At 41.5% G+C, this 27,493-nt stretch overlaps 1 protein-coding gene and 1 long non-coding RNA gene across 5 annotated transcripts; one reads left to right on the forward strand and one right to left on the reverse strand.

Moving 5' to 3' along the window:
- Positions 1 to 217: 217 nt before the first annotated feature.
- LOC103279917 (uncharacterized) lies at positions 218 to 27,445 on the reverse strand. 4 transcript variants are annotated; one of them, XM_062958143.1, is made up of 6 exons: positions 27,232 to 27,445; positions 25,118 to 25,199; positions 5,700 to 5,729; positions 4,161 to 4,286; positions 2,732 to 2,816; positions 218 to 1,188 (listed from the first exon to the last, which is right to left on the reverse strand). In XM_062958143.1, the coding sequence occupies exons 2-6, from the start codon at positions 25,146 to 25,148 to the stop codon at positions 285 to 287; spliced, it is 1,176 nt and encodes a 391-aa protein (XP_062814213.1). In that variant the 5' UTR covers positions 25,149 to 25,199; positions 27,232 to 27,445; the 3' UTR covers positions 218 to 284. The 4 variants fall into 4 exon arrangements, with proteins under 4 accessions (XP_062814213.1, XP_062814214.1, XP_062814211.1 ...); XM_062958144.1 differs by lacking the exon at positions 5,700 to 5,729; XM_062958141.1 differs by lacking the exons at positions 25,118 to 25,199; positions 27,232 to 27,445 and adding an exon at positions 5,913 to 6,090.
- LOC134292625 (uncharacterized) lies at positions 6,127 to 7,356 on the forward strand. Its single transcript, XR_009999877.1, has 3 exons — positions 6,127 to 6,251; positions 7,003 to 7,041; positions 7,193 to 7,356. It is a non-coding gene; the product is annotated as an uncharacterized LOC134292625 (long non-coding RNA).
- Positions 27,446 to 27,493: the final 48 nt, after the last annotated feature.

The raw sequence follows: 27,493 nt of genomic DNA on the forward strand, positions 1-27,493 counted from the left end.
TCAAGGCCATAGTGAGCCCAGCATTCTGCATAATGGAGAGAAAGCTGAATCTGTTGAATTCCTGCAGAGCCACACAAGACATTGCAGTAAAATTGAGAAAGATAACTGAGAAGGGTGATGGGCAGGATCATCTGTGGGGGAGGATATTGGGTTTTCCGGAAAAGGATCAGTGCTTCATAGAGCCACTGGATCCAGACATCCAGACCACATCAATGAATGAAGAGGAGGAAAACTAAACTCTTTTATTAATACATGTGGTTATGTGGGGTTGCCACACTGGAGTGTTATGGTGGGGGTGCAGGGGGTGCTGGCCTTGGAAGTGAAGCTGTTGACTTCACAGTAGAAGAGACACTTGGAGGTGATAAAGACCCTGGTTGTGAAACCGATTCCGATGGCATAGTGGGAGAAGGTGCTGTTGATGCTGGTGGCGGGGAGGCTGCCGAAGCTCCAGGGGGAGCTGATTCAGGTGGCGGTGTTGTTGCTGGTGGCATTCCTGATGGGCCTGGGGCTTCTGGGCCTGGCGCTGCCGGACCTGGTGCTGCTGGGCCTGGGGCTGCTGGAGCTGCTGGGTCTGGCACTCCTGGTGCCGGGGCTGCCAATGAGGCTGCAGCTGGTCCTGATGCCATACGTGGAACCGTTGCTGCTGCTGGGGCTGCCAAAGAGGCTGCAGCTGGTCCTGATGCAATGCGTGGTACTGTTGCTGGTGCCGGGGCTGCCAAAGAGGCCGCAGCTGGTCCTGATGCAATGCGTGGTACTGTTGCTGGTGCCGGGGCTGCCAAAGAGGCCGCAGCTGGGCCTGATGACATACGTGGAACTGTTGGTGAAGCCGGAGCTGGTGCCCCTATTGGAACAGGGGCTGGGGCTGGCCCTGGTTGTGGTGCCGGTGGGGGTGCTAGTGATGGCACTGGTGGTGGTCCTGGCATCATCATTCCTGGCACTCCCAGCGGTTGCACTGGTCCAGGACCTGGTTTCCATGCTGACCGATCCACTCCTGTTAGTAGCTCTTGCGATCCTGGCATCCAGCTAGGTTGTTGGTAATAGCCTTCCTCAGGCCAAGAATATGCCATCGATTCAGGCCTTCTGTAATCGCCTTCTTCATCCAGGAGTCTTACTGTAAAATCAGCCATTTCACTCTCTTTACCAAGAGCCTCCTTCTCACTTTCCTTCCTTACGTAGGCCTTAAATTTACTAGGAGGAGAAGAGAAGTGTGTGAAAAGGTGGAGAAGATTGTTCCTTTGCAATGCAGGCCTAATGCTCAGTGGAACTCAAAATAGTTACTTTTTAAACTGCAATTCACAGAAATCCCTAGCCAGTATTTGGGAGTTGTAATCCCCAAAATTTACTTTCCCAAGCTCTAGTCCTAAAGCATGATTAGCGGTGGAGCAGGGTGTGAATTGCAGACAGACCTGAAAACAGGAATAGAGTCACTATAGGCACTACAAAGAGGTAGATTGGAAGAAACTGGCAGATAGACTAGTCAACACCACCATTAAAATACAACTGTTTCAAAGCAGAGCCATATTTCTGCACCCCTCCAGCCTCGTCTCAGTAACAGGATAATACCCATGGACCAGAACAACAGTCATGGCACATTTTAAACAGGATTACCACTGAAATAATGTATGTCTGTACATATTTCAGGTCTCTGCCCCAGCCCAGTATGTTTGAGGATTTTGGTTAACATATGAAGAGAAAGATGGGGTGGCTCCTTATTTTCATTGTTTTGCTCACCCAACTGTCACAGTGGACACATGGCCCAGAACCCTTGCCAGGAAAAAGTGCCTGTCCAAATAATCACTTTCTATAGCTGCCCCTCCACATTTTCAGGCTTAATTTATGCAGATGTTATTGCTACAGATTTAATTTACATGTGTCGGTCGTAGTCTTAACTCATCTGGCAAGGACTAGATTGGGGATGGCTGTTGTAATGCATGTATCACCAATAGGTTGGCCTTCGATGCTTATGATGATGATGATTATCCTGAAAAATCACCTCATTAGGAGTCTATGTCTTTTAACAAAAGATGATTATACAGTAATGTCTCCAGATATTGCAACATTTCTCAACATTGGTTATGGTTTCCCACTACATCTGGAGGTTTTGCACAATTCTCACCCTATGTTCAAGGTGGGATTGAGGAAAAGTATCCAAATGCCCAACACTATATAAGCAACAGTAAACACACTCAAATATTACAGAAGGGGTTCACTGTAATAATAAAAACAATATTACAGTACTGTTTGTTTTGTGCACATGACAGAAAAATATTTAATGCAAACTAGGATAAAATCAACAAGGGAGGATTATTGAAGAGAGTCCCAAAATATCCTTCAATAGCACATAGCAGTAGGCCAGGGAGCAGGTAATTCTAGCCTTTGTGTTAGGACCAAGTCTGTTCGAGGATAAACAAACATATCAGCTTCTTGCCCTGTTCCATTCCATGATAGGCCTCATTTTATTGTTTCTTTCCATTCTTTTTCAATTGCTTCCCAATCCCAGCTCCTCAGTTGTTTCACAGCTATACTTTAACTGAATTCTTTATTAGCCTTCCTGTCTTTTTAACTATGACAAAAGATCTATCCAACTCAACATACTCTATGATATGAAGAGCATATGTTAACACATGTAATTCATTGTGATAGTAATCTAGTAGTCTGTCAAACAGAGTAATGAATTAGTGGTTTTGCTAGTTAAGTAAGGAGTGACTTCCAAGCTTGGACAACCACCTACCACAATAAGAAGACGATTGTGCTGAAGATGACAAAGGCGACAGCGAGTCCAGCAATGATCCCTGCATTCCGGCGTTGTAGGTGAGCTGTTTGGAAAAAGACTGTTAGTAACCAATTAATCCCTTGACAAGAGGCTATGATACAGCAATGGATTCAGATGAGATTTCAGGAAATCCTCTGAAAAATTAATTTTGGTGGCTTCCCAAGAACCTGAAAAGTTTTTTTTTTCCTGGACATCTTCCCCAAACAGTCAAACTCCTAGGCGCTGGAATTCAGAAAGTAATGTTTCCAAGTACAAGGGGCCCGCATTATATCTCAGCAGCTCTCTTGGTGATCTTGCCTGCTGATGGTAGCAACAGCATTCTAGTCAGTATCAATCAGGAGTATATGGCAGTGGGCATTTTAATTCCAAACAAAATGAAACTTCATTGCATAATAGTATCTACTGTGTAATAGTCTCAACCCCATTTTTTGGGTGGTCAAATTGGTATTTTTGTGTTTCACATAATAGTTACAGAACCATTTGGGACTGTTTTCCCCTTCCTTCCTTCTTTCTCCAAAGGCAAGGCAGTTCAAAAACTGAAATTTAGGTCCTTGGAACTCTGTTCTTCCCTCCTTCCTCAGAGAGAAGTCAGTTTAAAAAAACCTGAAATGGAGGCCTCTGGAACTGGGATCTTCCCTCACTCCTCCTTTATCCAAAAGGCTCAATTTCAGATTTTGTAAACTGGCTTGCCTAACATAGGGGGAAGGGAATAGTGGAGCTCCAGAGACCTTCATTAGTAGATTGTGTGTTCCTATAACACAAACATGGGTAGGGAAGGATTTGTTGTTCCTTTTTATCATTGATGTCAAAGATACTGCTACTGTCCAATAGGTGCCTGTAATGCTTGCATAGCGACATTCCAAATGCCTTCCCCAAATCCAAGCACTCTACCCTAGTCACAAGGCAGTGTTTGTATCAACAACACAGGCTCAGAACTGGGCTGATGGCTGTTCTCCCCCCCCCCCCCCCCCGCCTCCCCGTGGAGAAGTATAGTTTGGTGAAGGGATCTCAAAATTTCCAAGAGAATTGTCAACACTGGTCAAATGGCAGTTCCCAGCAACCCTTTGAGTAGTTTGTAGTACAGATATACCTATTGCTTGGAAAATTTACTTTTTCAGACTACAGCTTCCCAAATGCCAAGTACTATGCTGGCTGGAAGATTCTTGGAGTTGCACTCATGTACACACAGAGAGGGGGGGGGGGGGAGAGAAATGCCTTGACCAAGTTCTGTTCCATTCCAATATGAACACTGGAAAAATATGGTTGCCATGAAACAAAGAGGCTTCCTGTGAAGGACAATATCTAGACATTATGGATTAAAGCGACTCAAGTTGCTCCTGACACGGGGGAAAAGATGGATTAAGGCAACTGTCAATCTCAGTCTTACCATCAATAGCATGGTGGTAGCAGGTAAGGTTGCTATAACAGCAGTTTTTCAGGTGGCACTGGTTAGGGTAGAACTGTTCAGCTGCACTTCCACAGATTTTCCTGTATGAGATGTCCTGTTGGCACGCTAAGAAAAATGAAGAGTCTTTCACTTTCCTACCATCTTTGTCAGCAATCTCTCAAATGAAAGATTTGTATTATGACTTTTGTAATATCAATCTGTCTGATACTAGGTTACAGTATTGGGCATTCAGACCAGTATAACCAACTTTCAGCTTTCCACAACTTGGTATCCCCCTATCCAATAGAAAACATCCAATTCACCCAGTCAAAAGCGACAGCCAGGAATAATTGATCTTCAACAATTGGTTGATTGCAGCCATCTTTATTCCTTATCACTGACAGGGTTAGTTGGGGATAATGGGAGTAATGGTGGTTTGACATATATGTTGTAGTCCAAGGCAGCTTCCCTGGTTTTGGAAAGCTGTCCTATATCTATCTGGATGCTTATCAAACAAAAAGTCATGGAACACATTATGTGTGAATCCCGGTGGAGGAAAACCTGCATGTGCAACAGAATCTCTATTTAATACTGGCAGGGATGCCATGGCCCTCTGGAAGCTGCTGAATTATTGTTCCCATTATCTCTTATAATTGCAACAAGTCGGAGTCCAACAAAGTTTTCTGTTCCTGGAAAAGGATTTCTAATTTCTTCTTCCAGTGAGACTATACCTTCTCTTAAAATGTTACCATAGTAAGCTTGGCTGATATAAGACCAACCGCATTTCCTTCTGCCATCTCTCTTTGCCACACTTCCTGCTGGAAATTATGCTGTTTTATATTTAAAATGAGGGAGGGGGATTGCTGCTTCGTACTCCACTTACCCGCTCAAAACCTGAAGCCCATACTGTATGTCTCAAGGCTTTAATCTAATTATGCTTCCCATCTCTGCTTCTAAGTAATTGCCCATGCTTAAAGTGAACTTACTTCAAACTATGTGTGAATGAATGGCATTGCAAGACAGAAGCACCATGCCTTTCTGTGTACTGGTTAGAATACTGTAAAAATAGTGGGAGGGTGATTATTTTTTAACACATCCATAGTTATATAACCTTTGCATCCTTTTTCACTTATGGCGACCTGAAGGCAAAACTACCACATGTTTTTGGGTTTTGTTTTTTTTGCCAAGGTTTGTTCAGAAGGGGTTTGCCATTGCTTTCCTCTGAGACTTGACAAAAATCACCCAGTGGGTTTCATGGATGAATGGGAATTCAAACCCTGGCTTGCAAAATCATAGCCAAGTGCTCAAACCACTGCACTACACTGCCTCATTTAAATAACTACACATATTTAAATTATGTCCCCCCCCCCTCAAGGAAAACATTGAATTAACAGATATTGTGATTCTCATTACGGCCTCCAGAGGGAGAACCTTGACTTTTAGAAAGTGGGACTCTGTGGATGGGGAGGAGGAGGGTGCGGGGAAAGAATGAACGAAACAGCCAGAGAAGGAAAGAAATTAAAGTCACTCCATACTCACTGAGAGGCCTGAGGAAACTTCCTGTTGTACCTGGAGGAGGGAAAGGGGCAGTGGTTAAAGGGGGAAGTAGGGGGAGAGCCTGCATCCCACCACTGTCAATGTCTTATTTATCAGGTGGGGTTTCTCCTCCACTGCATACCTTCTAGGGCTTTCACTAGAGGAAAAAGGAACACCAGGCTAAGCTGGCTCATCTCTTTCTTGTTTTCGGGGTACCTGTTCCATGTGGGGCTGGCGCCCACAGTAGGCTCCCCACAGAAACTGCAGAGATGGGCAGACTCCTATTAACGTGAGGCGGTAGGGGTGAGCCTAGGGCATGAGGCTGCCCTGGGAAATGAATGATGTCAGAAACTCCAAGAGATGTCATAGAACCTGAGAGTTCTAGATTATTCATACACCTAGCAACCAGAAGACTGGATCATGCATTGAAGACCATGGTCTAGGGTGCAGCTTGAAAAAGCAGGGGGATGGGGAGAGGGGGATTGGACTGCAGCTTTCAGAATCCCATAGCCAGGATGGCCAGTGGCTGATCAGTTCAGAGAACAGCTTGGAAAGGTGACTTTGCGTATTACAAATGCCATGGTTTTTAAAGTGGTTCTGATATTCTGGTTCTCAAAGTCACTTTTCCAAACTTTGTGTTCAGACTGATGGTGCCCAGCATGCTATAGTTGCTTCAGTGTTGAACTAGACCTCCGGAAACCAGGGTTCAAATCTCTGCTTGGCCATGGAAGCAGCCTTAGAGGAAGACAGCTTATCCCAGCCTTAGAAGGAAGACAATTTCACTCCCTTTCTGAACAAATCATGTTGCAATAGGTTTGTCGTAGGGTCAACATAAGTTGAAAATGACTTGAAGGCACACAAAAGAAGCAGTTATTTATGTGGGTGGATATGTTCTTTAGTGGGGGTGGGGGCCAGTGATTATTAGCAAGCAATCTGGTTAATAAAGAACATGGTCACTCTGTCCATCTAAATCTTAGAAAAAAATGTACAACTTACTGTGCCCCTATTTTGTGGGATGGTGCTTGTAGTACAAGTAAACTCCTCCCCTCCTGATTGGCCAGTCTGCATTCTGGCCCCACATGACACTCAGTGGAGGAAGGAAGAGATCCAGCCAACGGGTTTGAATAACAGATTGAAACTTACTGACTATCAAAGCCCAACTACTTCTGGGACTCTAAAGTAGTCTCCACTCTGGTCAGGCATTGGGCTATTTAAACTGATGCTTACAACATTTGCTACTTCAATGTCATCTCACACTCCCATCCTCTTGCAGACACATCATTATTGGCTATGTTCTTTTTCACAGTTTTTGGAGGCTATTTGCCATGGAACCTGGATTTGGAAGGTATATATTTCCATGGTGTACTGGCAATTGGTTAAGGAGTCTCCTACCAGGGACTTGGGGATGGTGGGACTCTGGGCGGAACAAGGCTTACACAGTGCAGGCCCGGAGCTGTTTCCAGCACTCCTGCATGGTTCTCTCCTGTCATTTCTAGAAGCTCCAGAAACGAACTAGGATGTTGAGCTCATCAATGAACAGATGGGTTGGTCAGTGCTTGGATCTGACCCCTTGCAGGTGCCAACCTACTTTGCTGCTGTAATCAATAAAAGTTGTGGCCAACTTCTTTCCAACTCCTTGTGTGTGGCAGTTTTTTTTGTGGAGCGGATTCACACATGCACCCTCAAAGGGCTTCTTTACCGTAAAAGCTGATTACAGTGGAACGGACTGTCCCAGAGGGTGTGAAAAAATGCTATCCCATCTGTAAGCATGATTTGAAAAGGATTGTGTGGAAGAATCTCCATTTTGAATCATGTTAATCGTGAATGCAAAAAACAGTGAACATAGCAAGCATTTTTATCTCTGTGTCACATGCCTAGACTTAAGTTCATGGAAAAAGCAACAGCATTCTTAAGTGGATTGAGAACAAAAGGACATTTTAACTTGATTTACCCAAATGTGTGCTTTGAGGCTTTCTTTGCTTTGATCTACAATCCGGCCCCTCTCTTCAGTTCAGATTTGGTGTTTATGGGATTGAGAGGAGACCATCTTTGCTCTCTACTGTAGTGGGAAGCCATCTTACAGATTCACAGCCATTTGTGGTTCTGCTGTGCTTGGCGCCCAGCGGCGCATGGAAGAACAATCTAATCAAGAGTTATTAAATGCAAATACATTTCCCTCCTTTCTCCTTGTCAGGCTCAGGCTGTAAAATCTGGAGCCTTTGTGTTTATTGGAAGCTGAGGTCATGGCTGTGCTGCTCCTGGGGAAATGATGGGAACTAGCAGTTTTTTATCGTGCTGCACCTTCAGATGCTCCCACGTTGTATCTTGAAGTACTACCTACCTTGAATCAAATCTGCCCTCTCCGAAACCTAAAGACGCATCTTGATCTATACCACTGTAATGCACTATAATACATTCTGAACTCCACAGCAAATATGACCCAGGTCCCATCAACACTGACATATTTTGATGGCATTGAACTGCATTATACGGCAGTGTAGACTCATATAATTCAGTTCAATGCAATTAAACTGTACTCTGAAACTGCAGATGGAGTCTCAGAAACAAGACCAGGCTTCAGACCCTTGTTTCAGGCTTCCTAGAGGGATAAATATAGCTTTCCAGTTTGAGCTGCTCTTTCTTAAACTCTGTATTTGCCTCTGTAAAATAGATGCATTAATTCAGTACATGGAGTTGTGCAATCAAAACGCAAAAGCATTTTGGCACCTCGGGATGTTGCTGCATTGTTATTGTATCAACACATTTTTAGTTTAATGTCCTTGAACATTTTACACTTGTTTGTGTTTTATTTGTTTAGTAGTTGTAGAAGTGATCATCCGGAAACAACATGCTGAACCCACAAGGATGATGGGCATCGTGATCCAAAATAAATAGAAATCACAAGTGTACAACAAATGGAAGGAACAGGGACTGTGGACAATTCTCTGGAAAAGTTAATCTTTGGACTACAACTCTTAGAATCCCCAACTTCCATGCTTCCTCACTATGCTGCCTGAATGGTTTCCAGATTTTATGATCAGGAAGAGAAAATGGCATAATGCTGTAGGGATGCTCCAGAGATATAACACAACGACTGCTCCCTCTTTTATAACCCTTTCAGATCCTCAGTTTGAGCACTAGAGGTCGCCAATGCCTTGTTAAGGAAAAGGAAGGAGAACATGATAGTAGCTGGATTGCAATTCCATTATTTACCTAAACCTATCACATTATATGTAGGTACCTCCCACCTTTATTAGTAAGATGAACTAGATAAACTTTGTCAACTCCAGTTTCATCTTCTAAGAGGGGAACTGTGATTTTCCGGATTCCCCCTTTTACTACAGTAGAGTCTCACTTATCCAACATTCACTTATCCAACGTTCTGGATTATCCAACGCATTTTTGTAGTCAATGTTTTCAAAACATTGTGATATTTTAGTGTTAAATTCATAAATACAGTAATTACAACATAATATTACTGCGTATTGAACTACTTTTTCTGTCAAATTTGTTGTCTAACATGATGTTTTGGTGCTTCATTTGTAAAATCATAATCCAACTTGCTGTTTAATAGGCTTTTCCTTAATCCCTCCTTATTATCCAACATATTCACTTATCCAACATTCTGCCGGCCCGTTTATGTTGGATAAGTGAGACTCTACTGTACTTTCAAAGCTAAAATGGCATTATGGAGATTTATCTGTTTATTCCAGGTTATCTGACAGTGGAGACCAATATATTCCAGTTTAAATCAGATAATCTGGGATCAGATCCTGAAATAAAGTGTGGAAGGGCCCTAGCTATGTCTAGAAACTTCACTGTTTCCCAGGAAATCTAATGTGTTTCACGTAAACAATATGGAAGTTTTAGAGGCAGCTGTTTGTGATAGTGAGTCAGGGTGGGAGTCAAGTGATTGTTGTGGAGAGGAATGATTTGGAGCAACAAATAAAAGAAATACTGTGGTACTTGAATTGTGCCGCAATTTTAGAGGGACAAAGTGGTGTCTCATTTTACAGCGCAATTCATCATGTTGTATCACTTTAGTGAATTTATGCCAGTAACTATTACAGAGCTGTTGCTCGTTTGCATATCCTAAATAACACCTGCAAGTGTAAATTGCAATGAGCTAACAACAAATTCCCAAATTTAAAACGGAGCAGACTAGATTCCCAAAGGCTTGCTGCAGTGTCTTGAATTTTAACAGCTTACCCAAAAACCTGGTTTCTGGAATTTTTCCAACAGGGAATGAAGACTTTGGGAGCCAGAAGCATCTTTCTGGCTGTTTCTAGATGTGGTAAGTATGGCTGTGTCTTTATTCAGGTGTGAACCATCTTAAAAACAATGTGTAAACATTTTTTCATAATTATTCATTTGGTAATGAACAGAAAGATTAGGAAGAAAATATCCACTGAAGTTTTCCTGGACATTTCTACAAGAAAATTGATGTTTTTCATTCTGATTGCAGCATGAAACATACAGGAATCAATCAAATAAGTTCCATAAAATTCTGTAGGCCAGGACTTATTCTTATGTAAATGCATAGAGTTGTGACCTAAAGTTGTGGCACTTTATACATCATTATTTTCATCTGAAGTCTTTACACTTACTTGGAAGTAAGTACAGTTGAACACAATGAGACTTATTTTTGCATGGCCATATATAAAAATGAACTTTTAGCCTGGTTCTAAATCAAACAGCTTTCACTCTTGAAATGCCTGGGGTAGAGTAAATACCATGTGTAATCTTCTGTATTGCATCATTTTGAATTGCTTGTGCCAAATTTCAGATCTGAATATGTTTTCACCTTTAAAAGAAAAGAAAAAAGTCCAATAGACCCAAACTCCCTGTAAAGAGAAAAGTAGCACAGCAGGGAGGAAAGTTCTGACCGCATGGCCATTCTGTATTTGCAGGGGATTTGAAACAGGAGAGTGTTACAAAATATGATTCCTTATCTGTATTTTGGAGTTGAAAATTCATGCTGCCACCTTAGCACTTCATTCCCCTGCTGGTGTATGTAGATCAGCCATATAACAAGTGGTTTCCTTTGCAAAGGCCATTCTTTCTCAGTACTGTACATCATAATATATGAAATCTATCCATGTAGATTTAGATATTGTGTCTTGAATTGTTCTTATATAGAAGGCTCCAGGTACTGTCTCCCTGGATAGTAGGGATCGGAAAATGGGATGAGAAAGACCTTCTGCCTGAAACTCAGGAAGGCACTTTTGGGAGAACCTTAAGGGTCATCTTAAGGTCTCCATAAATTGGAAATGAAGGCACACAACAACAACCCATTAGGTGGATTGGGAATTGATTAACCAGCCAAACTCAGAAGGTGCCTAATTCTCCTAGAGAAATTTATGGTACTACACTTAGGCCATAAAAATAAAATGCACAGATATTGAATGGGTTACATCTGGCTCAAAAATAGTACAGGTGAAAGGGTTCTAAGAGTTTTTGAAGATCACAAGCTGAACCATGTGATATGGCAGCTAAAAAAGCCAATGTGATTCTAGGCTGCATCAATAGAAGTATAGAATCTAGATCAATGGAAGTAATGTGCAGGAGTCTCCTCCGGGGTTGAGAAAGGCGGAATATAAATATAGTAAATAAATATAGTAAATAAATAATAGTCCCATTCTATGTTGCTTTGGTCAGACCTTCCCTGGAGTATTATGTCTAGTTCTGGGCTCCACAATCCAAGTACAGTATACTGACAAACTAGAATGTATCTAAAGAAGGGCTACCAAATTGATCAGAAGTCTGGAAGCCAAGTTCTCAGAAAAGCAACTTAGGGACCTAGGTATGTTTACTTTGGACAAAAAGGAAGGGGCAAGTTTGTTTTCTGCTTCTGTAGGGACTAGGACACAATGGAGCAATGGATTCAAACTGCAGGAAAAGATATTCCACCTAAACCTTAGCAAGAGGTATTCAGCAGTGGAATATACTGCCTCAAAGTGTGGTGGAGTCTCCTTCTCTGGAGGTTTTTAAGAGAAGTGGAATGCTACTTGTCAGTAACACTCTGAGTATGTGTTCTTGCATGGCAAGGGTTGGACTGGATGGCCTTTGTGGACTCTTCCAACTCCATGATTCTATGAACAGTTAATTGGAGTCTCTCCTTTTCTCGGTCTTATTTCTTCCACTCTCTACTTCAGCTCCCATGCTCTCTCGCAGCAGGGCTTGGCTTCTTTGTCCTCAGTGAGCGTCATAGACTCACGCCCTCTGTTTGGGACAGACAGAGGCCACTACTGCGATGAAAACAGGAGGTCGCCGCCGCAATCGTCCTGTCTGAAAGCGACCACAATCCCACCAGGCCTCTCTAAGGAGAGCCTCAGAAAGCAGGGAACTCCCTGTACAACAGGCAGCTGGCCCAGGCTGGGTGGGAAGAATGCAAACAAACCCTTTGTGGAGTGGGTGGTTGACAGACGCACTTCTAACGGAGGGGAGCGGAGCAGAACGAGAGTGCTACTTGTTGCGAAGCAGCTGGGCATTCGTCGAAAGTTAGTTTGAGAGGCCTGTGGCTTGATGTTGACCTGTATAGCAGGCACACATGCACATTTATGGGTCTGCATGGTCTAGTTTTATTTTCAAATCATGCAGCTTGGTGGCCAAAAGGGAGGAAGGGAAAAAAGGGCAAGTCCATGACTGCTTTGATGGTCCAGGAATGAAGAGGCCTGGAGCCAAGGTTCCTAGGTTCTCTGGAGAGTTACCCTGGCGGTGGTGGTGAGTGGGAAGCCACCGGAGAGAGTAGGATCAGAGCTCTGTCTGAAGGAGAGAGGGAGGGAAGAACGGTAGGGAGTGGGACAGGAATTGGCTCCTTTTCTTTTCAAGTAGGCTGCCTCCCAAACCTCAGACTGGGCAAGAGTTCAGAGCCAGCGAGGAATGGAACAGCAGAGGCTTAGCTTGTCTGATGGCCCCGGAGGTCTGGCTGGCCCACTCTGCCTGTCTTTCGGAGGAGCCTTGGAGCCCTTTGTGGGGGGGGGGGGGGAATGCCTGGAAAAGCCCATGGGGGCAGCAGGTTCAAAGGAGGAATGTGCTGACAAGGGTCAGATTTTCCAAAAGGAACCTCCACAGAGGAAGAGATACACCTCTTTGTACACCATGGCTGCATGAACCGATTTTTTTCCAGACAGGAATTGTCCTCTTTCTACCCATTTTCTCTAGTCTCCCCCAACTCACTACATTCCAGTATTTCACTCAGGAAGTTGAAGGAAAGGATCTCTGCATTATAAAGTCCAAATGCATATCCTAGGGTGCATCTATGCTGTAAAATTAATATAAGACCACCTTAACTGACGTGGCTCAATGCTGTAGGACAGTGGTTCTCAACCTTCCTAATGCCTGGACCCCTAAATACAGTTTCTCATGTTGTGGTGACCCCCAACCATAAAATTATTTGCATTGCTACTTCATAATTATAATTTTGCTACTGTTATGAATCATAATGTAAATATCTGATATGCAGGATGTATTTTCATTCACTGGACCAAATTTGGCACAAATACCCAATACGCCCAAATTTGAATACTGGTGGGGTTGGGGAGAGGGATGACTTTGTCATTTGGGAGTTGTAGTTAACCTATGATCAAAAAGTATTATGAACTCCACCAATGATGGAATTGAACTCCCATGACCAACAGAAAATACTGGAAGGGTTTGGTGGGAATTGATCTTGAGTTTTGGAGTTGTAGTTCATCTACATCCAGAGAGCACTGTGGACTCAAACAATGATGGATCTGGACCAAACATGGCACGAATACTCAATATGCCCAAATGTGAACACTGGTAGAGTTTGGGGAAAATAGACCTTGACATTTGGGAGTTGTAGTTACTGGGATGTATTGTTCACCTGCAATCAAAGAGCTCCTTGAACCCCACCAATGATAGAATTGGGCAAATTGAGCTTTTGGTGGGAGGATTTGCCGTTTGTTTCAAAAAAGGAAGAGAAAGGCAGGCGGAGAGATCTTCAGCCTTCTCTGCCAAAGGGGTTCCTAAGACCATCAGAAATATTTGTTTTCTGATGGTCTTTGGTGACCCCTCTGACACCCCCTCACAACCCCCCAGGGGTCCTGACCCTCAGCTTGAGAAACGCTGCTGTAGAATCATGGGAGCTGAAATCCAAACACTTGAAATAAGAAACATCAGTTTGTTGGACTACAAGATCCCCGAGCTCACAAGTCAGGTCATTTCCCTTCAGGTAAATCTACATTGTACAACTAATGCAGTTTGACACCACTTTAGCTGCCATGACACAATGCTATGGAATCACAGGAGTTGCAGTTACAGTTTCAAATACAAGCTGGGATAGCACACTTGAGAACTACAGCACAAGGACAAACAAGTTGACAAAACTGTGGATGACCTATTGATGCCTCTCAGGTTTTTGTTCATATTGTTTGTTTCATGTTATTTTTAGGCAACCTTTAAAGGTTAAAACCTTCTTGTGTAAGATAGCTTGAAGCTCCTGGCAAGATTGGCAAGGAAGGTGGGGAAATCATCCCTATTTCTGCAGACTGTGTCAAAAGATTTGGCCTGCAGGAATTAGATTTGCAGCTAATAATGGAATTCAGACAGGAGACTCATTTTCAAGGTTTTCTATTTGAAAATATAGCCCAGGGAGTTGTAGAATATTTGGCCTTTCATGTTATGGACTGTGAGGGTTAAACTGAAAAGAATTTAGTTATACAATATTTGGAAAGCAAAAGAATCTTCTCTTCTGATATAATCATTGCTGTTGATTTTTTATCATTACATGTCTTAGGCCCCATCTGCGCTGACCATTTAATGTAGTTTGAAGCTAGTTTTAACTGTGGCAGCCAGTAAACAAATTCCCACAAAAGCCTTAAATGGTCTGTGATTTGTGTAATCACCATCCGGGCCTCAAAAAGATTCCAAGATTTCCTGTATAATTATTTGCACTACAAAACCACTTTCTTCAATACTGGTTTGAAACTGCATTAAATGGTCAGTGTAGATGTGCCTTAGACCGATATTAGTAGTTTTTGAACACAAGGACATGGGCCAAGAACATTCATTTATGTTGTGATATATATGGAGATTTCATTTTCATTTATTCCCCATAGAAACCTATGGATGCAAGAGCTGAACCATAAGAAAGGCTGAGCGAAGGAAGATAGACGCTTTGAACTGTGATGTTGGAGGAAAATCCTGAGAGTGCCTTGGACCGCGAGAAGATCCAACTAGTCCGTACTCCAGGAAATAAAGGCCTACTGCTCACTGGAGGGAAGGATATTAGAGGCAAAGATGAAGTACTTTGGTCACATAATGAGAAGACAGGAAAGCTTGGAGAAGATAATGATGCTGGGGAAAATGGAAGGAAAAAGGAAGAGGGGCCAACCAAGGGCAAGACGGATGGATGTGATCCTTGAAGTGACTGGCTTGACCTTGAAGGAGCTGAGGTGGCGACATAGAAATGTGATGAAGACTTTGTTTTGTGGGCTGCAATGAGACCTAAAAGATTTTAACCCCACTTTCTATTGGGTAGCATAGATATCTCTTTGGGATTTCAGGATCAACTGGCAGAAGGAATGTCTTGGCACTCTGACATGAAATGGAGAATGGGCCAGAGAGGCATTAGGCAATTATTCGTGCAAAATGATCAGAAGGAGGAAGTCACCTTTTGGGGAAGTTACCCAATAACCCTTGGGCTCTTTTCACAATATTACTTTTGAGCAACTGCTGTGCTCATTTTAATCACTGAAAAGTCATTTTGAGCTGTAGCTCCCAAAATCCTTAGGTAGCACAGCCACTTGTTGAGGGATTTCTGCTAGTAACTTCCATTGCTGAAAACAGTAACTTTCCAACCTCTGGCTTTTGTATATCTGATTGAGTGAATGTGAAAAAGAGAAGTGAGTGACTGAATTGGTTGACGACCTAAACTTTTGCAATTTTCTCTGTAATATACAAGTAGCAAAAAGGCACTAGAATTAATCCCAAATGACTGAATCACTGCTTTCAACCATGAGTATATCCATACTGTGCAATTACAGCAGTGGTGTTAAACTGCTGTGTGTGCACCTGGTGGTACAGTGTGTTAAACTGCTGAGCTGCTGAACTTGCTGACCAAAAGATCGGCAGTTGGAATCCGAGGAGTGGGGTGAGCTCCCACTGTTAGCCCCAGCTTCTGCCAACCTAGTAAAGTAGAGTCTCACTTATCCAACACTCGCTTATCCAATGTTCTGGATTATCCAACGCATTTTTGTAGTCAATATTTTCAATACATCGTGATATTTTGGTCCTAAATTCGTAAATACAGTAATTACTACATAGCATTACTGCGTATTGAACTACTTTTTCTGTCAAATTTGTTGTCTAACATGATGTTTTGGTGCTTAATTTGTAAAATCATAACCTAATTTGATGTTTAATAGGCTTTTCCTTAATGCCTCCTTATTATCCAACATATTCGCTTATCCAACCTTCTGTCGGCCTGTTTATGTTGGATAAGTGAGACTCTACTGTAGTTTGCAAACATGCAAATGTGAGTAGATGAATAGGTACCAGAGTTGGACATGACAAGACTTAACGTCAGGGGAAAACCTTTACCTATATATCCGGTGTTGCCCAGGGTTGTATTTTGTTTATGGATCTTCTTTTCTTCCTCCCTTTCCCATATACATCTTGTCCCTCTCTATTCCTTTCTTTTCTTCTTCCCTTGCTTTCGCTCATACACCTTCCCCTCTCTGCTTTCTTTCCTTTCTCTTCCTTCTTCTGTCTTCCCTTGTTTTTCTTTCTTCCCTCCCTTTTATGTCCCTTTTCCGTCTGTTTTCTTGTTTTCCCTTATACTTTTCCTTCTTTCCTTTTGCCCTCCTTAATCTGGGCTGCCTTCTTGTGGTTGCATCTGAGCATTGCATACATACATGCCTACAGGCCAGTAGGTAATCCTTTCTATCTATATACTGCCATTTTATACTTTTTGAGGTCCTGTTCACAAAACACAGTGAATCGTATGGTTGAAACTTCTAAATTATTTTAAGTTGGGTAATGAAGGGTATGCCTGCCAGGTGTGGTCCAGATCCATCAAGCCATGTAGGAGCGTTTGTGGTACAAACAAACAAACAAACAAACAATGTTTTATAGAGAGATATAATGCATTTGGAACTATCTTCAAAAGACTCAAGTGTTGTAGTCTATTTCTCACCAAACTGCAGATCCCAGGATCCGTAGGGTGGGAACATGACAGTCACAATGATCGCAAATTGCTATAATTGTGTAGTGTGGATATGACTTCCAATTAATAGAAAAGCAGCACAAACTCTGGTCATAAAGGGAGATCAGGGTATATGCAGACGTGACCTTAGGAAAAGGAATGAATTTGTGGCGTTGGGCCTATTTCAAGAGTTGGTCTTGTGGGTACAGCTATCCCTTGTTTTGAGACAGAAATTAATTCTTCCAATGTTTTCTGTTTGAAATCCTAAACTGACTGAATATTTGTGGCATTGAAATGTTAAAAAACTTGCCTCCGGCAATGCTGAATTCTGGATGGCTTTTGATGTGAGCAGTTCAGTTTATTCCTGGGGTGTGTATGGCATAACTCCACATCTTTATAATGCCCCATCTCAGGAAACCATTCCCTCCCTCTCCCATTTTATGGAGTTTAAAAAAACCCTCGACTGTTGACTTCATGCAGTGCTGTGCTTATTTTCATCTGTCAAGAGGTGGAAGGGTCTTTTACCAGCCATCTGGCAACGTCTCCTGCTGAATACCTCATCCTGCCAAAAGAATGGGCAGCCTTGCCACACACGCAGCAAGAAAAAGGGAGCCTCTTGCCATGGCTCTCTTTCGGCTCCGTCACCTGCTAGCTAAGAAGTTTTCCGTCTCAGTGCAAAAATGACATGGACTCGCTGGAACGACTCATCTGCCCCATGAGCGTAGCAACCTCAAGAGTCTAACCACCATGCCCAAAAAGTGACCCCGCCCCTGGCACCCGGTCCCGGATTCTCCTGGAATGTCTAGACGCCAGTCCGGACAAGAAGCCAGCCTTCCCTTTCGCACGGGATTCCCTGTCGCACAGGAGCCAAACCAGGCTGGCAATGGGGACTTGGAACATGGCAGAAGGGGATGTCGTGTTTTGTTTTGTTTTGGCCTCTGTGCTAGGGGATTCCCTGAAGGCTATTATACGGTGAAATAAATTAAGTCACATCCTTTGGGATTCGCTCAGAGGTCATGCACGCAGTTAGGCTTCCGACTGGTGGTTTCACAAGACTCTAGTACACATTGTAAGAGGATGCAGTTGTGTCAATAACAACAGCAACAACACGTAATGCCATTGAGGACTCTGGTGCTTTACAGCCTGCACATTGACACTCTGCTTGTATGAGCATACAGTCTAACATTTAACACAAGCAAAATGACACAGAGGGAAGTGGAGGCAAGACTAAACAGGGAAATATATGAAGTTGTTTCAGTGAGGCTTTGTTAGGCTTGATAGAAGGCTTGGTTAGACTTGGGGTGCATCGACACCACACTGATCAAACATAAGACCCATGGGCCAAATCCGGCCCACAACATTTTATGTGGGCCTGAGGCTTTCAGTGCCAAGACAATATAGTTACATTTATACCAACTTACAGACAGCATTTGAAGGCAACCATAAGGCTGATGTGGACCTCAATGAAAATGAGTTTGACTTCTCTGAACTACACTGTAGAATTAATACACGTTGATACCACATTAGCTGTCATGGTTCACTGCTATGGAATCATGAGAGTTAAAATTTGGTCAGGCCCCAGCATTCTGATAGAGAAGGCCAAAGATCTTGTAAAATGACAGCTCACAAGATTCCATAGCACTGAGCCACAACAGTTAAAGTAGTGTCAAACTGCATTCATTCTACATTGTACATTCATCCTTAGCTATAAGCTTTGCTATAGCTGGCTTTGGGAAACAGAACAGTTGACAGAAAGTGACAAGACATAGTTCGATGTCAGGACTTGTGTAAAGATATTTGTGTGAAATGTCTTCCTTTGTTTTTTTAAAATATGCAAATCAAAAAAGAAGCATGGTAATCAAGGCAGACCAAAATAACGGTACCCTTCCCTCCATCCCTTAAATTGTTGGTGAGAGGGCAATTACTATAATAATAATGAATTAAGGCATTTTAGTTCTGTCCCTTACAAGAATTTTAAGATATTTAAAAATATCTGTTGCTTCAAATAATATAAAAACACAAAGGCAAAGAAATCTTAGTTCCTTCTATATTACATAATTAAAGCAGAGCTTGGAAAAGTTTATTTTATTACAACTCTCAGAATCCCCAATGGTGATGCTGGCAGGTGAATATGGGGAGTTGTAGCATAATAATAATAATCATCATCATCATCATCCTTCCATGTTCTGGATTCCCCTCCTCAGTCCTCTTGGACATATACACATGTACAACAGAGGACTGTTGGCAGCTGTACCTGTCATACTATTCTAATTGTGATCTAATATCAGGCCATAAGTTCTGTTCCCATATTCAACATGTAATATAATAATAAAACTTTATTTGTATTCTGCCCTATCTCCTCAAGGGGACTCAGGGCGGATTTCAACATACAATGGTAAACATTACATTTGTGCCAAATTTATTTTTATAGCTTAACTGGACTAGTGTCAAACATAGGTTGAACATGGCCCAGCAATGCAATGTTACAGCAAAGATGGCAAATACTACTTTATATTGCATTAATTGAACCATATTTTCCAAGTTAAGGGAAGTCATAGTTCACCTGTATTCTGCTGTGATCAGACCTCATCTGGCAAACTGTGCTCAGTTTTGGGTGCCTCGTTTTAAGGATAAAGTGTTGTAGTGGTTAGAGGACTGAACTATGACTCTGGAGACCAAGATTCATATCACCACTAAGACATGGAAACCCATTAAGTGGACCTGGGCAAGTCACATTCTGAATAAATCTTGCCAACTAAACCCAATAATACATTAACCTCATAAGTCAGAACCAACTTGAAGGCACACAACAAGAAGATACACAGAATGAATTCAGAGAAGGGCAACAAGGATACATGAAGGATGCAGAATAAAATATATGTAGAAAGCTTGTAGGAGCTTAGTGAGCAGAACAGTGATGATTGCCACAGTCAAACTCTTTAAATACTCCAAAGGCTGTCATAATGAGGATGTTGCTTTTCTGCCGTAGAAGATAGGACTAAGTCTGATAATTCTAAGTTTTTTTAAAAATTGATTGAACATTAGAAGGGACTTTGTGACAGTAAGAGCTGTTTGGCAGTGAAACCAAGTTACCTAGAGACTTGATATGTTCTTCTCGGGACACCTTCAGAAATAAGTTGGATACCTACTTGCTGGGAATGCTCTTTCTGGAGAGCCTGCATTGATTTGAGAGTTGGACTAATGGCCAATAAGGTTCCCTCCAAGTCTATGATTCCATGAAATATTCCTAGAAATTAAAAAGAAGGAAACCTCTTGCAGAAATAAGTGTGCCTCTGTGTACCCTGACCACTTTGCATTTATGTGGAACTGTCCTTAGAGCTTGTATACATGGCTTTGAGTATCTTTAATGAGTGGGACTGTAAACTTGTACGTGTGTACCACACCCGGCATGGGGTACAAAATGCTCTTGTTCTCCTGTTCCTTTCTTTCTCCCCACACCCTCCCTACTAAGTCAGTCTAAATCCCCAAAACAGCTCCATAGCCAAACCACACTACGGTCCTCTCCCCACATGCCTGTGTCACAAAAAGGTTGGATAGAGTCTAGGCCTCAGTTGCTGGGATTGGCAGTGGAAGACACTTCTTTGTGTGTGTGTTTTGAGGACTGCGTAGGCTTTTGAACAGAGATAGTCCAGATTGAGGGGTTGGGGGGGGGGGCAGTTGAAAAGAGAAAGAGAGAGTTGTATGTCTGCACATTTCTTTAATCCTCAGTTACCCGGCTGCTGATTCAGCAAATTTTCCATGACCCAGGAATTCTTTCTAGCTAGGAACAGTATTTCTCTGTTTTTGGCGCTTGGACTGTGCTCAAGACAAGAAGAAGGGAGGGCAAAAAGATGAAGGATTCAGAGACCTGCTGATGTGTTTGAGCTGTGTGTTTATGGGTCAGACTCAAAGGATGTTGGTAGATTTGGGAAAAGCCCATGTTGCATGGCAGGATGTACCCATGAATGAATACATGTGAATTGGAGCTTGAGTGAATCAGTTAATATTAAGGACAGAACTCAGAACAGACTAGGATTGAAATATATATGATTAATAGAGATGGGGAGGAAAAGTGGGGGTGATGATAGGGAAAATTCAGATGGAAGATATCACTGAAGGGCATCAGTGAAATTTTTTACTGAATCATCCTGTTTCCCAGACAGAGCTTATGAGAGGTCACCTGTTGTTGCTTTCCAGCTTGTGCCCTCCCCGGAGGGTGCGCCCAGCCTGGATTCCCAGAGACGTTGACATACTGCACATTCCTGCTTTTACATCAGTGGCTTTCTACCTGACTGGCTTTCCTATCCCCTGCTCTGAAACCCTGACGCTCAGCTGCCTCCGGAACTGAAAGCGGATTCCACACATTACGCAGAATGACTTGGTGGAATTCTGAAATCTGTCTTTTCTGGTTTCTAAATCTTGGCTTGGTTTCTGGCTTGACCTTGTGGCTCCACTGTTCTGGATGCAACTTGACAGCTGGCTACAGTTCAGCATGGAGAAATACATCATATCGCTTATTTCCACTCATACCATTTTATAATACGTTGAAGAAAACCTACGCCATTCTTCTCTGTGTCCTAACAGTGTCCTAAACCAATTTTATCCTGAAGAGAATATACCAAAATATAGTTGCACCAAAACAACTCAGTGTGACAGCTCTCTGTTCCATTTCTCAATTACCATGGAATTTTAAAAGCATATGTTGGTATTGGATGGGTTGTAATAGTTGGGGAGAAAAACGGGTAAAGATTCTTTTCTACCATATCACTTCTTTCTCACTCTGTTAACTTGCCAGATATAAAACAGCAAATGAAACACACACACACACACACACACACACACACACACACACACACATATATATATCAGTGCCTGCCCCATAGCTCTTTTTCATCGTAGCAATCCAAACTGCATCTACTTACAAAAGTCCTACAATGCAGGTTTTAAATTTCTTTACAGGTTGGTCACGCCTCACCCAGAGCCAGCCCTAGGTATTTTTCAAGTGTAGGCGAACAGAATTTTGGCACCCACCCCCCCAAACCAATCACTGAAAAATAAAAGCGTTGGATAAGCGAAAAAGTTGGATAATAAGGAGGGATTAAGGAAAAGCCTATTAAACATCAAATTACATTAAGATTTTACAAATTAAGCACCAAAATAATATGTTTTACAACAAATCAACAGAAAAAGCAGTCTCGACTGCGCCCCCGTATGTTTTGTGCCCGAAGCGACCGCTTAATTCACCTCATTGTTGGACCGGCTCACCAGACAGTTTTTATTCACAAATCCTGTTACAATTTTATATATTTAGAAATGCATTGTGATAGAATCACATTTGGCTATCTACTGTCATAAAACAGATGGCACGGATGTGCAGCTAGTCACAAAATGTACTACCACAATGTAACATTCCACAAAAGGTTTTCTGATGAGCTTACAAAAAAATTTAAACAAATAAAAAAGTAAAACATTGTATAACATAGAGTTGGGAGCAGAGCCCCAAAGCACAAAACCAGATTTTTTAACACACGATTTTCAATAGTTTTATGAACAAGGGTCCCCAAACTAAGGCCCGGGGGCCAGATGCGGCCCTCCAGGCTCATTTACCCGGCCCCCACCCTCAGTTTTATAATATTTTTATATCAGTTTTAATAATATAATATATTGTATATACATATACTATTGAGAAAAATATTATAATGTTATACACTATAATACTAATAATAATACCATATAATAATATTAATTATATGTTATATATTACACATACAGTAATATTACAGTATAGTGGTATAGTTCAATATAGTAATATATAATGCTAATATTGTGCTATGCTAATAATATAATATAATAGTGTATGTACATACAGCTGCTCCGAGTCCCCCTTCGGGGTGAGAAGGGTGGGATATAAATGTAGTAAATAAAGGTAGTAAATAAATAATTAATTAATTTTAGACTCAGGCTAAAGTCTGAAATGATTTGAAGGCACACAACAACAACAATCCTAATTAACTTGACTATCTCATTGGCAGGTCCACACTTTCCATTGAAATCCTGATAGGTTTATGTTGGTTAAAATTGTTTTCATTTTTAAATATTGCATTGTTCTTTAATTGTTATTGTTGTATTGCACTACAAATAACACATATGCAGTGTGCATAGGAATTTGTTCGTATTTTTTTTTCAAATGATAATTCGGCCCCTCAACAGTCTGAAGGATTGTGGACCGGCCCTCTGCTTTAAAAGTTTGAGGAACCCTGCTCTAGAAGAACATCTGTTTTACAGAAGGGAATAAATTTCCTCAAGACACCTATAAATAAATCCCCCCACAATTAATTCCCCCCATTAATCGGAAGTTCATATCCAGGATTCTCTCAGATCCATTACCCAAATCAGTTCCTGCTCAATTAAGTCCTTATCTATTCATTTCCCTGCTGCCAGCCAACTCATTACTGCTGCCACAATTTCTTCCTTTCTGTCTCTTCACACCCTTTCTTATCTAATGAATACTCTCCATCTTACCATTTAAACATACAAAACCACACACTCCATACATCTATCACACATGTATTCTCTCCCACTCCCTCCCACTCAATGAATCGCGCCATAAGTCTTTTAAGAAAAATAAGATTAAAATGTAGTAAACAACAACAAACCAAATCCTGTTTATTTGGGAAAATATCTTGGCAATGGCACAATCCAAATTCATGCCCATTTTCTAATTATGGGTGAATGTGCTGATTCTCAAAATATCTTTTCTGCGCTGTATACATGTGTAAATCAATTGGTTAAATTTTACTGAAAGGTTATTTTTAAAGATCTTAAGGTGCATTTCACATTGCATTTTGACACTCCTGTCCATGCACACTACTGTAGTGGTTAAAGAGAGTTGGAAACCTTTCCTCACATCCCTTTACTCACATTTGTCTAACCGTAGTTGACCTGTCTGTCTTGATAGCGATCTCCAAAGGTTAGGCAGTCATGTGTGTCAAATACTGATCCTTGTGGTTACAGCTCTGCTGTCCAGCCTCCAGGGAAGTCATAACTCTGTGGTCAGACATGCAAGCAGTCCCACCCCCCTCCATTTTCCTAGTAGCTCTGACGTGGCAGGAAGCATCAAGGGGGATGTTTAGATAGGACCAACGTCTGCCGTCAGCTGCACGCACCGTAAGCCAGGCTCTTGTGTCATCGATACAGTGAGAGATAGGATTTACACTGAAGGGTGCATGGTCAGTGGGGAGAGGATGATGAAATGGAAGAGGATGTCCAGGAAGATATGTGTGTAAACACACACACGAATATCACTCTGAATGCAAGCTCACTTTTGACATTTGTACACAACTACCTACTCACAAATGCTCACACCTACACAAGTGTCACATAGGAAATATGCTATAAATAAACCCAAATATACACAGAGACCAACACGCACATATACTGAATGCAAGAATGAAGCTTGGGTATGCATGGTCACATACCAAAAGATACAACTATGTGCCATCCCACACAGTTGTTTGTTCAAACAAGAAATGTGCAGCTGTTACTTCTGTTCTGCTGGGTCCACATGTTGTCCCTCTATGCAGCAGTTATGTGGCAGGAATATTTACTGTGTTTTATATATTCAAAATGTAATAGCTTGCTGTTAGAAAAAGCACAATATCTCACTAAATGTGTGTGATATACTTATAGGTGTCGAGCCCTGCTATACAAAACGTGTATACAAAACAGGTACAGGCTGAGCATCCCTTATCTGGAATTCTAAAATTCAAAATACTCCAAAATCCACAGTTTTTAATGGGTAGGAGAGATTATTATGCTTTTGCTTTTTGATTCTTCGATGTACACAAACTTTGTTTCACGCACAGTGTGTGTATATCCTGTTTTTATTGTTCACAGGAACAGCTTGTTTACTTGAAAGTAATGGTCATGGTGTTCGATGACTGATCTCTGTTTCAAAATATTGTGCAAATGAAGAATAAGGGAAAATGTTAGTTACCTGCTTTTTCCCTAATAAAAATATTTAGGGTTGCAACTTTTAACCCAAAACATACACATTGGGTCACATCTACATTAAGTGGACTTCGACTCGCACAAAAGAAATTTCCCTTGTACTCCTGTCTCATGCAGTTACTTTTGTTTTTGTTCCAAAGGGGTCTACAATCCTTTAGGGTGCTTCCAAACAGCACCAAAATGCATGTTTTAAAACTGAGGCAAAAAATCCCAGGACCTGACAGCAGGTCCACACACATACCTGTTAGTCCCGGGAAATGGTCCCCCGACATCCTCACATCTTCCTTTGAAGCAGATCAAGATGGAGAGCAGATGGGAGACATCTGGTGGAAGTTTTATTTTTATTTTTTTTAAAAAATAACTCAGTTATGTGCTGTATCTCATATGCGCATATGTGAATATCTTAATGTAAACATAAGCAGATTTCTTATCTCTCTCTTCACTACATTGTTTGATGTTATAAAATTTAAAAGAGAGGGTTCTAATTGCTTTCCACTTGTGCTTCCCTTAAGCCACCTGTGTGTCTGTGACTCCATGTTTTGACAGCCTGATCAGCTGATCGGCTGTTTTGGACTTTTAAAAAACACATTTGCACTGGACCATTCCACACAGGGGGAAGGGAAGGAAAGCACGTGTCTTCCATGACTGCAGGAATATAAAGACATGAGAAGGTGCACGTTTTTTTCAGCGGAATCAGGTTTTAAGCACACCTTGTTAACACATGCTTTTCAGCTGTTAACCTGATATCATCCACACTTTGGCTAAACATCATTTAGCCACATTTTTTTACCCCAGTTACGACTGGGCTTTTAGCCATGTGTAGAAGGGCCCTTAGAGTCATTTTTGAGGTGCGGGATTGACACAGGGGCTTCACTGGGATCTTGTTTCATTGATGAATACTATTCTATGAGTGGGAGATGTTAGAAATGGTTGGACAAATTAATTTATTTATTTATTACATGCATTTATACCCCGCCCTTCTCCCCAAGGGGACTCAGAGCGGCTTACATTCTGTCACGAGGGCCAGCAACAAAACAATTAAAACATGATAAAAACATGATAAAAACATGATAAAAAGTATACAAAAATTAAAACGCTGCAAAGTTGCTCTATGGGCATTTCATACTCCATTAACCATCTTAAAGCTTTGAGGGCCTCATATACTTAAAGTGTAATTGATTTTCATGTTTTGTAATCTTGTAAACCTCATGAGGGGAGTAACATTAAATAAAGAACTATAAATATAGAAATATCTCCTATGCAGGAGGGATTTCAATAATGTGATTTCATTGTATGTCTAGAAAAGCTTTTAAACTCCTGTGATATATACCCTTTGGTATTGAGTTAAAGCTTCTACAAAATGTTGTGCTTAGGGCTGTATATGACAAATATTAAGAAACGTTTAATTGCTTCAAACGTGTACTGAGGAAGTTATTTACCAGGTCATCAAAGTGCTATTTCTGATTTTTAAAGCCCTAATTGTTTGAGACTAGTGTTGCTTCCATAGTTGGAAGAGACTACAAGAGCTATCCAGTCCAATCTCGTCATGCAAGAGCACACAATCACTTCCAACAGATTGTCATCCAGCCTCTGTTTAAAAAAGCACAAAAGAGATTCCACCATATTTTGAACCAGTATATTCCAATACCAAATACATAGCTCTATTATCAGGAAATCCTTAGTTCATTTGGAACTTCTTTCCATTTCTTTTTCTTTTTTGCAGTCTAAATTTATTCCTCCATGTCCTAGCCTTTGAAATAGCAGAAAACAAGCCTGCTCCATCTTCAAGATGTCATCCTTTCAAATACTTAAACATAGCCATCATGTCACCTTATAGAGTTCTAAAGCTAAACATGTTGAGCTCCCTAAGCCACTCCTTATACGGTTTGGTTTCCATATTTTTGATCATTTTGGTCAGGACACTTCTGGGTAGATGAGGTATTTATTGTGGAATTACAATGGTTTGTTCACTCACATTTTTATCAGGATGGGGAGAGCTTCTACATAGCATTATCCATTTGTAATGCTTCTCTGTTTTGTCATCTCTTCCTGCACAACATCCATTTTCTTTAAGAAATGAAGAAATGATTCCATAAGTGTAGATGCCCTTGGCACCTCTTCCATTTCTTTTTTTAAAAGCATGTATTTGATGCCAGCAGTAACCTACTGGAGAGGTGAACCTGCTATCCCAGCTTATATCCAGTATAATGTTTGTGGGAGACATCCTTTTATCACTTCTTTAAAATGTTTGTCTGTGTTCCTTTAAGTCTTTTTCTGACTTATGACAAACTTTTCTTGTCAAGATTTCTTCAGAGGACCTTTGCCTTCTTCTGAAACTGAAAAAATGTGACTTACCCAAGATCATCCAGTGGTTTTCATGGCTGAGCAGGGATTTGAATCCTGGTTTCCCAGGGCCCATCTACACAGCACCTAAAACACGGCATTTACTGGGTTAAAAAGGGGTGGTGGCGGTGGCTACATGACACTAGTTTATAATATTAAACAGAGCTTGAATAAACAATTGGGAGAAGAGAGAAATCTGGCAGAAGTTTTTTTTTTGAAAATCTCTCTGTTATGTGCTGGACCTCATATGTGCATATGTGAATTTGCTTATATT

Source organism: Anolis carolinensis, chromosome 6 (genome assembly GCF_035594765.1).
Source record: "Anolis carolinensis isolate JA03-04 chromosome 6, rAnoCar3.1.pri, whole genome shotgun sequence".
Classification (NCBI taxonomy): domain Eukaryota; kingdom Metazoa; phylum Chordata; class Lepidosauria; order Squamata; family Dactyloidae; genus Anolis; species Anolis carolinensis.

What these genes read in the sequence shown, in the direction of transcription:
- LOC103279917 (XM_062958141.1), bottom strand. Translation starts at nt 6,090, where the DNA reads ATGAATAATCTAGAACTCTCAGGTTCTATGACATCTCTTGGAGTTTCT. An exon ending in GCCAGCCCCACATGGAACAG is followed by an intron (nt 5,730 to 5,912) that starts GTACCCCGAAAA and finishes TCCCTCCTCCAG; the next exon opens with GTACAACAGGAAGTTTCCTC. An exon ending in AAGTTTCCTCAGGCCTCTCA is followed by an intron (nt 4,287 to 5,699) that starts GTGAGTATGGAG and finishes CATTTTTCTTAG; the next exon opens with CGTGCCAACAGGACATCTCA.